We start from the raw sequence: 14,666 nt of genomic DNA on the forward strand, positions 1-14,666 counted from the left end.
GTGGACGGAGGTGACGTCTGCCGTCCACGTGGCGGCCCCGGGCCGGGCGAGGCCATCGGGGCATTTGTGAGCTCCCCGTCATGACAGAGCACAGGGCATGGCACCTCTGTGGCTACCTTCTCCATCTCTGCCTGTCCTCTGGCCTCGTGCTGGCCAGGCTGTCTGTCGGCCGCTCTCAGAGGGCTGGTGCGCAGAGTGCGGGCCTTTGTCCCCACGCCTTGTCCGTGTGCACGAATGTACCCAGATGGTTTCTGGGGTGGACACCGGGGATTCCCCAGGGTTGACCAGCGGCCCAGTGGACGGCGAAGTGGCGGACACAGAACTGACCCCGGTGTGCTGGACGGAGGTTTTGGAAAATGGAGTCAGACGTGAGCGTAATACTTATTTTCTAGGCTAATTTACCCTTTTGCTCTTAGACACAGGCAGGGTATATGTATGACCTTTCGTGTGCTCTAATCTGGAGGCATCTTGAGCACATGGGAAGCAGGCATCCCACACTGGGATGGTGAGGAGATGGACGTGTCAGGTCGTAGAGCAGGTGTGTCAGCTGCCACACACTCACAACAAGCACGCCGGGATTCAGACGTCTTCCTAACGTTTAATGTCTATGAGCCCCGTGTCCCTGTGTCGGTTGCTCAAACACCTTCTGACCCTGCCGTGCGCCCTGGCCGCTCCTCAGTGAGTGCTGCTTGGTCGTGTTACTGCAGCTCCCCAGACAGTGAGCATTTATTGAGCGCCAGCTGTAGACCAGACGCAGTGCTGGGCTTGGGCCTCGTGGGTGAATGCATTCATCTCTACCCGAGAGACCCCAGGTGCTCGTGAGCAGTTGGTCGAGTTGTCCACTGAACGTTCTCCCACTTCCCAAATCCGTCCTGTCTCACAGAACTGCAGCCAGAGAAAAACACGTGGCGTGAGTGCTCCCTCTCCACGGACCCTGAGTGTGGAGCACACCTGCCCTCACGGCCTGCATCTTCCTGCAAAACTTGTCCCCTCCTCTCGACACCTAAGTTACTTCCCTTTCGACTTCACGCTCCTAATTTTCTTTTTGAAAGTGACTGTAATTGGGAGGATCTCTCAGTGTTCTTCCAGTAGACTTGAAGCTTTTATGACGGGAACGTGGCGCAGAGCAAAGATGCCTGGGAGGGCCTCCTGCAGGTCGCATCTTCGTGTCTTTTCCAAGCACGTCCTCATCCACGTCCTTCGTCTTGTTTTCACAATAGTGGTGATGGAATAGCCTTAGCGTTACCATTGTCTTCATTTCACATGTGAAGAAGCCCAGGATCGTTTGCCTAGGAGGACGACTGTCCCAGATAACTGAGCCAGCTGCCTGTCTCCAGAGTCAATACCCTTCCTTTGCCCACTCTACCCTGCGGTGCCGACTGCCCCCCACCCACACCGGCACCTACCAGCGCAGAGTGTTGACCACTTTTTCTCTGTTGGGTTTACAACATAAATCTAGTCATAAAAACTAAAAAAAAAAAAAAGAATTCCTCACAGTCATTTGTCCTTGGTTTTTAAATTCCTGCAGATGCTCCGTGAATACAATGAAAAGCCATCAAGAGGCCCCAAGTGATGCTGGTGACACCTGTTATCAATACTGTGCTGCCTCCCTCACTGTTTCACTCAGCATCTTAGACATCTTAAGACAGATCCCCCTTTGCAAGACCACAGTCTTTTGTTTTCACCTATGTTGCCAGCTCCGGAGAAGGCAATGGCAAGCCACTCCAGTACTCTTGCCTAGAAAATCCCATGGATGGAGGAGCCTGGTAGGCTGCAGTCTGTGGGGTCGCTAAGGGTCGGACACGACTGAGCGACTTCATTTTCACTTTTCACTTTCACACATTGGAGAAGGAAATGGCAACCCACTCCAGTGTTCTTGCCTGGAGAATCCCTGGGACGGGGGAGCCTGGTGGGCTGCCGTCTATGGGGTCACACAGAGTCGGACACGACTGAAGTGACTTAGCAGCAGCAGCAGCAGCATGTTGCCGGCTTGTTTTTAAAATCAGAAATGGGGAATCTGGTAAAAGCCCGTCCCACTGGCTCCGTGCCGCCCACTGCCTCCTGGTGAACCATCAGCCTTGGCCGGCAGCTCCCGGCAGGGCCGTGCACACGGGGGGACACAGACGCCCTCCTCACTCTGCAGTTCACTTCGTCCTTCTCAGGCGCAGCGCGAGTCTCGTTGTTATTCGCACGGCTACCGCGAAGGTCAGCAGAGGAAGTGCTCTTACTCCCACTTTGCAGATAAGCATGTGACCCCCCGCTGCCGTGCTGGTGGTTCCAACGGTGTGCTGAAGGTCCTGAGTAGTGTCCGGCTGTCGCAGAACCCACTTTTCAGGGGTTCACGGCATCTATGCTAACTGCCAGTTAACGACCAAGGCCTGGGGGGCTGTCGTAGTGTGGGGGTCATTTTGTCAGACTGTCCGCTGGCGTCATCTGTGTGCAGCGAGGAGAGCACAGACTTGGGAACGGCGTGGTCACAGGAAAGGCGGCCTCAGTCCCTCCCAGCCCATTGGTCTGTAGGCCAGTCTCAGCATGACCCCCGGCAGACCCCCTGACATCACGGCTCTTGGTTTGCTCCCCTGGGTCTGTGCGCTCAGACTCCACACCGCGGTCTTCCTTTCCTGTCTTCTCAGAGGCTCTCTTTGGTGAGAGTCTTCAGGTTCCCACACTGGAGCCAGAAGCCCATCCCACGGCTCTCAGACACGCACGCTCTCCTCGCGAGGCCTGCCAGTCCTGTGTCATCCCGCACGACAGGATGGGTGTTCACCGGCCAAGTTGGGTGGTGAATAATTGTGTGCTGTGTTTGCTGCCCTTTGGACCTTAATCTCCGCTAGGACGGCCCCTCTGAACCCTCGCAGGGTCCAGGAAAACGCCTGACAGAGGACAGTCCCCCAACAATCACTGAGCAAGTTCAATTCAAGATGGACCTGACTCTTTCCTACCTTAGAAATATGAGGCTTTATCCCTGAAGAGTGGGAAACAGGCAAAGCCTGTTTCAACAGTGGAGTAGAGTGCGTTTAAACATGCGTGGACTGGTGCGTGCTCGTTCCAGCGATGGATGAGGAGTGAGAGGGAGAAGGACGAGGGAGCGTGGCCGTCTCTGGGCAGAGAGCACCCCGCAGCAGCCGTGTTTGCCTGGAGCGTCTCAGCTGCAGGCTCAGGGCTGGAAACCGCTGGCTGTCCAGCTTTGAGTCACGGGTTGGGTTCTCTATCCCGCTGGAAAGTAGGGAGCACTTTCCTGAGATCCGAGACAGCTCAGGGTCTAAAGTGAAGCTGCTCTTTAAAGCAGGGTGTGTGTTTGTAGTCCTCCCCACCGCCTTCCTCTCGAGCCCCCCGGATCCACCTGCACCCCAGACGCCCCACGGGTTCTGACCTGTCTCCCCTTCCTGGTGTGTGGGCCTCGTCCTGGCATCGAGCAAGCACACTTACTTGGAAGCTATGCTCGCTTTCCGGTGGTCCATTATTTGGAAAGTTCTTGCTTTGGGGAATCTTCTGTCTGCGTGATTCTGTAATTCAGAGATGTTTGTCTGAATTCCACCCACGCGTGTGTCATCTCGCGAAAACGGCATCTTCCGTCAACGTGTCAATATCGCAGGGGAAACATTTGTCCGTATTAAGAGTTCAGGCCGCCTCTTAGGTGGTTTCCCTCTGTTCCCACGTTTCCTCTGGTTTGAACCCGTACATTTATTGAGCGGAACGTGGGCCAGGGCTTTACCCCATGTGCGCCTGACCCGCTTTCTTTACTCCATGTGCGCCTGACCCGCTTTCTTTACTCCATGTGCGCCTGACCCGCTTTCTTTACTCCATGTGCGCCTGACCCGCTTTCTTTACTCCATGTGCGCCTGACCCGCTTTCTTTACTCCATGTGCGCCTGACCCGCTTTCCTTAGCGCCGCAGCCACTCGGCCTGCGGGCGGATGCGCCCCGGGAGCCGACTGCGCTGCGTCCTGAACGGGAGAGAGAGGGGCCTGGGCCTGAGGTCGTTGCTGTCTTAGCGGAGCTCAGGGAGTAACGGAGTCCCTCTGAGCTGGACAAAGGGCCTTTTATCAGAGCTAGTGTGAAGACCCTCAACCACGTTCGTTAGTGAACGCTAAAGTCTTTGAAAGGGGAATATTGGTGTACTTTATTTTCCCCCCTGAGCTTTGTTTAGTGAAGAACCCAGCTCCTTGAGAACCTCACTTTCCTCTGTGCACTGGCTCCCCTGGAATTTAATTGCTGGTAAAGTGGGGAGGGGGGGAAATGTGGAGAAAGCGTGAGTTCTCTCATTTCTGAGAAAGAGCAGGTCCACTGTATGTCCCACACCGCTAAATTACCAAGAATGACACTCAAACCCCAAACGCCCGAGTGCTCGACTTTGTCAAAACTGAGCAGAGAGAGTCTGTCGCCCTCCATTTGGACAGAGTGGTGGTTACGGCGTCTTCCCTACGTCAGCTGCATTTCCTCGTCTTAGGGTTTCAGGAAATACGAAGACAGCACCTCTTATACGTAAAAATGAGCAGGATTTAGCTTGTTGCCCGTTTTCATCTGCAATTGCAGGGTGCTGCTCTGGGCGGGCTCCCGTGTGGGCCGGGCCTGGGGGTCCCAGATGTTTCAGCCAGCTTTGCTCCTCTGTGGCCTCTCTCCCTGTCTCTCCTGCTCTTGCACAAAACTGCTCTGGTCCCAGCCAGCTCTGAGTCATAGGAACAAGTCTGTGAAAACTAGATGCTTGTGAAGAGCGGAACGAGGCAGCTTTGAAAGACAAGCAGCGTTTCGTGTGTCTGGATCCCTCACGCGGAGCTCCTGTCTCCTGGGAGCTGCTGCCGCCAGGGCTGGAACGTTGGCTCACACAAATCAGTCTCAGCGAGAGCAAAAAGAAAAGGAGGCAGAAATTCCGCAGTGACAGAAATCAGTCAACGTGCTTCTGTGCTTTGTTTTGTTCAGTAGCTCAGTCATGTCTGCCTCTCTTTGACCCCATGGACTGCAGCACGCCAGGTGCCCCTGTCCCTCAACATCTCTCAGAGTTTGCCCAAGTTCATGTCCATTGGGTCGGTGATGCCATCCAACCATCTCATCCTCTGCTTCCCCCTTCTCCTCCTGCCCTTAATCTTTCCCAATATCAGAGTCTTTTCCAATGAGTTGACTCTTCACAACAGGTGGCCAAACTATTAGAGTTTCAGCTTCAGCATCAGTCCTTCCAATGAATATTCAGGTCTGATTTCCTTGAGGATGGACTGGTTGGATCTCCTTGCAGTCCAAGGGACTCTCAAGAGTCTTCTCCAACATCATAGTTTGAAAGCATCGATTCTTTAGCACTGAGCCTTCTTTTTGGTCCAACTCTTACATCCATACATGACCACTGGAAAAACCATAGCTTTGACTAGGTGGACCTTCGTCATCAAAGTGAAGTCTCTGCTTTTTAATATGCTGTCTAGGTTGGTCATGGCTTTCTTCCAAGGAGCAAACATCTTTTAATTTCATGGCTGCAGTCACTGTCCACAATGATTTTGGAGCCAAGAAAATAAAGTCTGTCATGGTTTCCATTGATCCCCAACTATTTGCCATGAAATGAAGGGACTGCATGCCACGATCTTTGTTTCTTGAATCTTGAGTTTTAAGTCATCTTTTTCACTCTCCTCTTTCACTTTCATCAAGAGGCTCTTCAGTTCCTCTTCACTTTCTGCCATAAGGGTGCTGTCATCTGCGTATCTGAGGTTATTGATATTTCTCCCGGCAATCTTGATTCCAGCTTGTGCTTCATCCAGCCCAGTGTTCCTCATGATGTACTCTGCATGTAAGTTAAATAAGCAGGGTGACAAGATACAGCCTTGATGTACTCCTTTCCCGATTTAGGACCAGTCTGTTGTTTCATGTCCGGTTCAAACTGTTGCTTCTTGACCAGCATACAGGTTTCTCAGGAGGCAAGTCAGGTGGTCTGCTATTCCCATCTCTTTCAGAATTTTCTGCAGTTTGCTGTGATCCACACAGAAAGCTTCTGTACTTGCTCTATTTAAGAAAAATAATTTTTTGGGGGCAAAATCGCAGAAAGGCAATGATCTCTTTTCACTTGCCCCTTGGTTAAAATAAGCACAGATCATTTCAGCGAGTGAACTTATTCACAGGAAAAATTAGAGCATGGAAAGTCTGCCCCCTGTGTCCCGGAGCCCCACTGGATGAAGCCGTGAACCCCCAGGTGCTGAGCACGGCCTGGTGGCTGGACCCTTCATCCAGAAACCTAGGAAATGGCCCTTCATCAGCTCCCAGAGGTTCAGGTAGAGAAGTGGTTGCCCACAGGCTCCTAACCACAGTGCCCTCACTGCCCTTCTTCCCCAGGACCCCACCTGGACCCCAGGAAGAATGTGGTTCCCTGGGCAGCTGACCCCCAAACTCGGGGCCCTTCCCTCCCCATGGCTTCACCTCAGCTTCGGCGTTGGTTGTCTTCACATGTCGCCAAGCAGGACACTCGGAGATGAGAGGGGAGAGTTTGGGTATCTGCATTCTCAAGGACTGAGGCGCCCTGCATTTGAGACTTTCCTTTCTTTTTCTTCCTGATGAGAGAGCAGGTCGATGGGGTCCCTGAGCTTCTGCTGAACTCCATTCCCACTTTTCCTCCGGCTCCTACTTGAACAGGGGAGGGGCCGCTGTGAGCAGAGCTAAGTATTACGGGGCCAAACATTCTGGGTAAACCGTTCAAATGGCCACAGCGCCCAGGGCTCCGCACACACTGTGGAGTGCTGAGTAGTGACCACACCTCAGCGCTGACCTTCTTTCCTTAAATGACTCAGCGGTGCTCCGTTAATCAGAGCAAAGGCCTGTGCAGGGCAGGCGATGCTCCAGCAACCACGTCCTCTAACACAAAGCAGCGCTGCAGTCACCCTGGTGTTTGCTGCTGTGTCTGGGGTGAGCAGGACTAGACAGGGCTGGGGTGGGGCATGTGGGGGGTTGGGAAGCGGAGGGGGGCAGGGGATCCCATCCACTGGTGGGGGTGGGTGTGGGGGCTGTGTGGGAGGCTGGTGATCAGATATGAGCCCCGTTGGGAGACCCCTGAGCTCTGAAGCTGTGCGTCCAGGTCATCAGAGGAGCCAAGGCAAGGATAGGGATCCGGGAGGGGCCCCAGGGCAGGAGGTCTCTGCCTGAAGCCCCCCTGCAGCCCTGGGTCCTCTGGAGGGCCCCTCAGATCCCGTGGAAAGAAGAACTCCCTCTGGAGCTAGGACACTTACTCAGAAACTGACCTTCCACACACAGGGGTACCTGGGGTGTGGATGAGACTGTGCGGTGCTGTCCAGCAGGGATAGCCTGCCCCCCAATTCCAGAAAGACAGGGGCTCCAGACACATGTGACTTCCAAGCTGATGGCAAGACAAAGTGAATGGAGGGCTCAACCGGGCACTGAATTCACTCAAAGAAAAGCGCTGCTGTTCAGACTCTCAGAGGTGAACAGAGCGCGTGTGTCCCAGGGCAGACCTGGACGGTGTCCCAGGCCAGTGGTGGAGTGTTCAGAGGTTCAGACACCTGACGCTCAGCAGAGCAGGGAGTGACCAGTTATCCAGATGGCTGAGACCCCGGAGCAGAGGCTTCTGGGCTTCCCGCTGTGTTTCTGGGGCAGCCCCTCAACGCTAAGTGGCCTAGGCAGCCTTGCCCAGAACACTGCTTGAGATGCCCGGCTTCTTTTTTCTTTTCTCCTCCAAGTTTTTGAGAGTTGACCAAGACAAGGACAAAGACTGCAGCCTGGACTGCGGGGGCTCTGCCCAGAAGCCGCTGTGCGCCTCCGACGGGAGGACCTTCCTGTCTCGCTGCGAGTTTCAGCGTGCCAAGTGCAAAGACCCCCAGCTAGAAATTGCTTATCGAGGCAGCTGCAAAGGTAAGCCCCCTCCGCCCCTGTTAAGGAGCCGAGCCCCGAAGCGCATGTGAATGTGCTTTATCCTCACCCGGCCAGGTTTTCCCGCGTAGCCAGCCCAGGGTTCCCGCTCGTGAACCCTCGTCAGCGCGCGTAGCGCTGAGGGCCGCTTTTGCATCATCATATCCTTGCTGAGTGTGCTATGACATCACACATCCCAATGCAGATTCACCCCAGTCTCACAGAACGTTTCCAGAGTCTCCTACAATTATTCTTTCTGGCCCCCGTTTTCTAAAGTGGTCTTTCAGCCCTTCTCGTTTGTTTCACCTTCTAGCATGTGGGGCGTGCATAATAGCACCTGTGCTGTTTTCAGGATTGTTTTTTCTTCTTTTTTGGCACTGATTTTACACTTGTAATTTTCAGTTTTGCTGATTTAAGAAGCGGATTTGGAGCTAACAAGCACGCTTAGAGCAAAGCATTGATAGGTTTCCCATGTTAATGAAAGGTTTGACTCAGCAAAACACATTTCAAATGCAAATAGAGTCATTTTCAGAAAGAGATTTAACTTTCTTTTTCTTATTATCTAGGAGAAAAGACCACACAGGCTAAAACCCCCTTGAGACCATGTCCTGTGGTGTCTAGCTATTAGCCCAACAATGGCTCAAACGAAGGGAAGCTGGTGCCTCGGGCCCGCACTTGGCCAGGCTCTGAGTGGGCTGCTGTCCTTTCGCAGTGCCACCCAGACTAGTGGACAGGTCCGAGCCACTTCCCGTGACAGAGACAGAGCTGCCGGTTCCCTGGACCTGGGTGCTGCTCCTGTAGGCACCTCATGGGACCCTCTGCCCACAGGCGTCACGCATCCCAGCACCCACCTTCCTCCTGGCATTCGATTAGTGTGCCCTAAGCACGTCACTCTGCGAGAAACTTGGATGTAACTTTATGCCTTGATGGCCATTACACACCTCAGGTATCTGCGCTGAGAAATGAGAAGTGACCCAAGAATAGACTCAAGTATCAAGGGATCTCCCTTGCAGAGAAGTTTCCAGAAACAGTGGCCTGTGCTGGCTTAGCCCGTGAGGACAGGTGCTGTGGCGTGAGGTTTGAGTTTTATGGTCCTCTTCGGCGCCTGTCCCTTCAGACACCCCCGTCAGATATCTTCTTGGTGATAACTCCCGTCAGACACTCAGCTGGAGGACTGTGAGGAAGCTGCCATATTAAACCTCTGTGTCGCTCGTGGTCTCCGTGGGCGTCTGAGAGGGATTAATTAGGCTGAGGCCAGAGGCCCATCTGTCCGTCTGTCTGTCTGGGTCCGTCTGTCACGGTGGACTCTCCCAAACCTCACACTTGGAGCTCTGCAGAGTCCACCTTGCATTGCTTTTGGACAGGAGGCTAAGTTGGCATTAAACACAGATGGCCTTTCGGTAACGTCATTTTTAGCTTACTTGTGTTTGGATCCAGCCTAATTTTTCTGGATTACTCCCTTTGTTGGAATTCTCACACTTCACTGAAGAGATTTCATATCATAAATTTATGACAAAAAATGAGATAAGGGAGAAGAAGGTTAAAAACTACTGCTGTGACTGCAGCCATGAAGTTAAAAGACACTTGCTCCTTGGAAGGAAAGCTATGACAAACCTAGACAGCATATTAAAAAGCAAAGACATCACTTTGTCGACAAAGGCTCATATAGTCAAAACTATGGTTTTTCCAGTAGTCATGTATGGATGTGAGATTTGGACCATAAGGCTGAGCGCTGAAGAATTGGTGCTTTCAAACTTGAGAAGACTCTTGAGAGTCCCTTGGACAGCAAGGAGATCAAACCAATTAATCCTAAAGGGAATCAACCCTGAATGTTCATTGGAAAGACTGTTGCTGAAGCCTCAATAGTTTGGCCACCTGATGTGAAGAGCTGACTTGCTGGAAAAGACCCCGATGCTGGGAAAGATTGAAGGCAGGAAGAGAAGGGGACAGCGGGGGATGAGATGATTAGATAACGTCACTGACTCAGTGGACATGGATCTGGGAGACAGTGATGGACAGGAAAGCCTGGCATGCTCCGTCCATGGGGTTGCAAAGAGTTGGACATGACTTAGCGGCTGGACAACAGCAATGAAGGTAAAAACGTAACTTATCTCTAAAATCAAGTTTAATTTAAATCAAAAGGACTGAAATAAAGAGAATGTGAAGATCCCTGTAAACTTCAAGATCAAGTTTATTTGGTGCTTCAGCTACTGGGGGTAGCAACTATATAAAGTTACTTTAAAGAGGCGCTGTTAGTTGTACAGCACAGTTTGAAATAAGCGGGCATTAGGGACCCCTGACATTGGAGATCTGGGGGGCAGGCTTGGGGCTCTGAGGCATCTGCCCTCAGCCCCCGTCTCTGAGCCTGGCGATCTGAGTCTGGTCCGCAAGGGGCCACAGAGAAGGGGTTTCCCGTCTGCAGCAGACCTTCCCTGCATAAGCAGCCTCTCCCTGGAGCCGGACTCGGAGCGGGAGCGGGACCTCCTCAGACAGGATGGGCCCCTCATACCGGCTGGCTTGCCCCTCAGGTCGCCTCCCCGTCCTGTCGCCCGAAGTCCGGCATCCAATACTCCCAGCCTGCCCCGGGCCACATGGTGAGGGTTCAGTGTGAGCAGGAGGGGCCTGGTGCTGGCGGGCCAGATGGGCATCCTGGTGGCAGTGGGCAGCTGCTGCTGCCCGCTCTGTCCAAGAGCACTGGCTAGACTCCACACCAGCCCAGCTCGGGCGCGTTCCGCTCTGACAGTGAGAGGCAGAGAAGCAGGCTGAAAGGCCCTTCCACCATAGGGAATGCGAAGACCCATCCGCGTTTGCCCCAAATTGTTCCTAGTGTTGAAGTTGGCTGGTGAATCAAGTATCAAGTTGGCGAGGGTGAAGCTGTGTGTTTTGAGGACATTTCCATGTATTTGATGGGTGACAGCTTCATGGGCCAGTCTCTTTTGGATGTTCTAGTTTGGAAACGATTGAAATATTTCAGTATTTGGTTAAGTTGGATGAAAATGTTTTTTGCATTTCATATTATGCTCTGCTGACCTTGAACAGAAGTGCAGTGGTTTACACCAATAGGTTTTTCTCATATTTTCTTGGAAATTTGTGGAGTCTGTATTTTTAGAACCCAGCAAACTCACTAATATTTTTCTTTTGATCTAAGACCATTGGGACTGTCTTTCTTTTCAAGCAAATCTCTGGCATTAAATTAAAAAAAAAAACAGAAGAAAGAAGAGAAAGAAAAGTCAGATGCCAGGAGATCTTGGAAGTATTCTGAGATTTCTGGAAAAAAAGTCATAAAGGATTCTGACAGAAGCAGCTTCCTGGAGAGTCTGAGACCCAGGTCTCTCGAGTGACGGGTGTGTGAGAAGAGGAGCATTGTCACAAAGCAATGCCTGATCTTTGTCCTCGTCCACTGCCCGGATCCCACCAGCGCTGTCCTGATGGGCATCGCAGAGCGACCGCTGCCCGTGTTGGGGTCTCTGTGGGCGTGAGTGTCATCAGCACATGAGCACGGAGGGTCTGCAGTGCTGTGCAGATGGACCCCACGCCGTCACGGTTCTGATGGCTTCCAGGCCCCTGTGAAAACCTGAGTGATGCACACCCAGGCGCTCACTCTGGCCACACAGTGGCTGCCGGTCCAGAAGCCTTGGGGCTGCTTGTGGGCCCTTCATCCCAGTCGGGCTGCTGTGATGAGCGTCACCTCAGCGTCCTCAGGGCAGGCCGGGTCCACAGGGCCACTGGCATTCACCCATGTGACCCGGGCCACTTGTGGGGGATGTCCTGCTGACCTGGGCGGGACGTGGACTCCGCTGGTCCTGCAGGGAGAGCTCAGGCCCCAGCTCTGTTTCTGGACATTCTGTGAAAAGCATGACCCACACACGTGCTCAGCGGGGCTGTCGCCCCTGAGAGTACCGAGGTGTTCCAGTGGGTTGCTGCGAGACCCGAGGGTACCTGTCAGCCCCTCTCGGTGCAGTGGAGCCCTCTTTGCAGTGCTCCGTGTGCTTTTACTGTTTATTAAAACGCATGATGTAAAGGCTGAGAGTGGTGCAGGCACGCATCCCAGCCAACAGCGTGGCCCCACCTGCCTCCCTCACTCCCCGGTCCACGGCAGGAGCCGCTGTGGGTCTCCACATGGGCAGGCATAGGGCTGGGGTGGCGAGGTCCTGGCCTCTGCGAACCCTGAGCTCCCGGAGGTCAGGGAACCACACAACCAGGACAAACAGGCCAGGCTGGAAGGCTGCACCTGACTTCTCTCTTTGAAACAGGGGGTTGGGTCAGGCGAACACGAGGAAGTCTGTCTCTCTAAAGGTTTTTCTGATCATGGACGTGTGGTGGTCAGCAGCCCTTGCCTGAGAAATGGGCTGGAAGTTGCATCACCGGCTGCTTGCCTAGGCTTCAGATGACCTGTCCTGGAAGAAGGCAGGGCCTCTGAAGTTCCCTCTACCTCCCAGGGAGGCTTTGTTATCTGGCGACGGTGCCCAGGACCAGGGCACAGTTTGGTTGCTGTAAGTCAGTGTTCAAGCTGGTTTTAGAAAAGGCAGGGGAACCAGAGATCAAACTGCCAACATCCTCTGGGTCATTTAAAAAGCAAGAGAGTTCCAGAAAAACATCTATTTCTGCTTCATTGACTATGTCAAAGCCTTTGATTGTGTGGATCATAATAAACTGTGGAAAATTCTGAAAGAGATGGGAATACCAGACCACCTGACCTGCTTCTTGAGAAATCTGTATGCAGGTCAAGAAGCAACAGTTTGAACCAGACATGGAACCAACAGACTGGTTCCAAATAGGAAAAGGAGTACGTCAAGGCTGTATATTGTCACCCTGCTTATTTAACTTATATGCAGAGTACATCATGAGAAACGCTGGGCTGGAAGAAGCACAAGCTGGAATCAAGATTGCCAGGAGAAATATCAATAACCTCAGATATGCAGATAACACCACCCTTAAGGCAAAAACTGAAGAAGAACTAAAGAAACTCTTGATGAAAGTGAAAGAGGAGAGTGAAAAAGTTAGCTTAAAACTCAACATTCAGGAAACTAAGATTATGGCATCTGGTCCCATCACATCATGGCAAATAGATGGGGAAACAGCAGAAACAGTGGCTGATTTTATTTTGGCGGGCTCCAAAATAACTGCAGATGGTGATTGTGACCATGACATGAAAAGACACTTACTCCTTGGAATGAAAGTTATGAGCAACCTAGACAGCATATTAAAAAGCAGAGACCTTACTTTGTCAACAAAGGTCCATCTAGTCAAGTCTATGGTTTTTCCAGTGGTCATGTATGGATGTGAGAGTTGGACTATAAAGAAAGCTGAGCACTGAAGAATTGATGCTTTTGAACTGTGGTGTTGGAGAAGACTCTTGAGAGTCCCTTGGACTGCAAGGAGATCCAACCAGTCCATTCTAAAGGAGATCAGTCCTGAATATTCATTGGAAGGACTGATGCTGAAGCTGAAACTCCAATACTTTGGCCACCTGATGGGAAGACCTGACTCATTGGAAAAGACCCTGATGCTGGGAAAGATTGAAGGCAGGAGGAGAAGGGGACGACAGAGGATGAGATGGTTAGATGACATCACCGACTCGATGGACATGGGTTTGGATGGACTCCAGGAGTTGGTGATGGACAGGGAGGCCTGGCGCGCTGCAGTCCATGGGGTCGCAGAGAGTCGGACACGACTGAGCGACTGAACTGAGCTGAACTGAAGTCAGTGTTGACCTGCCAGCATTTTCTTCAGCAAAAGAGGCTCTTTCCGTGGAGGAGTCTGCAGGTGTGTGGTATGTGTGCCTGTGTGTGGGTTCACATACGTGTGTATCTGTGGGCAGGCACCTCCGTGTGGGGAGGTTGTGTGTGTGTCCTGCAAGAACATATGTACATGTGTGTCTGTGTGCATATGTGTGTGTGTGTGTCTCTTCTGCCAGGCCCTTTGGGCTAGGCCTGTGTCCTTGCTTCCTGCCACGTCTCATCAGACTCCTTGCACCCACAGGCAGGCTCTAGGATGCCTGTTACACGTGTGGTTCCAGGATGGTTCAATCATGCTAGTGCTTGCAGAAACCCTCCCCGGGCTTGTTGGCCTTAACCTTCCACAGTGTTCTCCCAGGTCTGATGTTAGACGCACCCTCTTGATGAAAGCAGACACAAGAGGTGGGGCGGTTGCTCTCATGTTCAAACCAGGATCAGAAATACAACAGGACTTTGTGAAATATTGTGAAAAAAACAAAAATCAAAAAACATCTCTCTGTTTGCTTTAGCAACACCTGTATCCTCCAAGAGTTCACTGGGGGAGCTGAGTGAGCACGAGCAGCCTCAGCTGTCCCCTTCCCGCAAAGGTCGAGGCCAAAGTTCACACGAAAAGACCCCGAGACCACTGGCGTGGGGAGCTGGTGTGATGCCGGACGGTCGCAGTGGTCAGTCATCACAGAGCCGCTTCTGATCGGTTGTTTCTTGGATGAGCATGTCAGAAACCTCTGAGCGCTTTCATATGTCTGTGCTATAGTTTGCACTTTATCTTTCTCCTTTAGGACTTGGCCACCCAACTATGCACCCTGGGTTTTCCTGTCTAATTTCTTTCTGTCTTTGTGCATTTACGATGATAATATGTATATAAAATGAACACTCAGCCCCTTTCTCCTCGGCTCTAAGCCCTCCCTCTGGTTGAGGGATGGCATGGGTTGCTGTGGTGCTGCCCGTTGGCCGGCTGCAGGTGGGCAGACGCGGAGCCTCCTTGGCGTCCTGCTGGTCCTGTGTCACAGCCCAGCGCTCTGCATCATTTACGCCAAAGAACGCCGCAGCACAGAGTTCTTTGTTTTTCTGAGCCTGGCCTTCAAAATGACAGGTT

At 52.4% G+C, this 14,666-nt stretch overlaps 1 protein-coding gene across 3 annotated transcripts in view; it reads left to right on the top strand.

The window, feature by feature from the left end:
- The window catches only part of SMOC2 (SPARC related modular calcium binding 2), a 156,715-nt gene that overhangs the window by 38,737 nt on the left and 103,312 nt on the right, over nt 1-14,666 (top strand). For all 3 annotated transcript variants that reach the window (XM_055433167.2, XM_055433169.2, XM_088840911.1), the window contains exon 2: nt 7,664-7,835. In XM_055433167.2, the coding sequence (XP_055289142.1) occupies nt 7,664-7,835 (172 nt within the window). The remainder of the gene's footprint in view (nt 1-7,663; nt 7,836-14,666) is intronic.

Source organism: Moschus berezovskii, chromosome 10, assembly GCF_049115385.1.
Source record: "Moschus berezovskii isolate FMDL1 chromosome 10, NW_MosBer_1.0, whole genome shotgun sequence".
NCBI lineage: Eukaryota > Metazoa > Chordata > Mammalia > Artiodactyla > Moschidae > Moschus > Moschus berezovskii.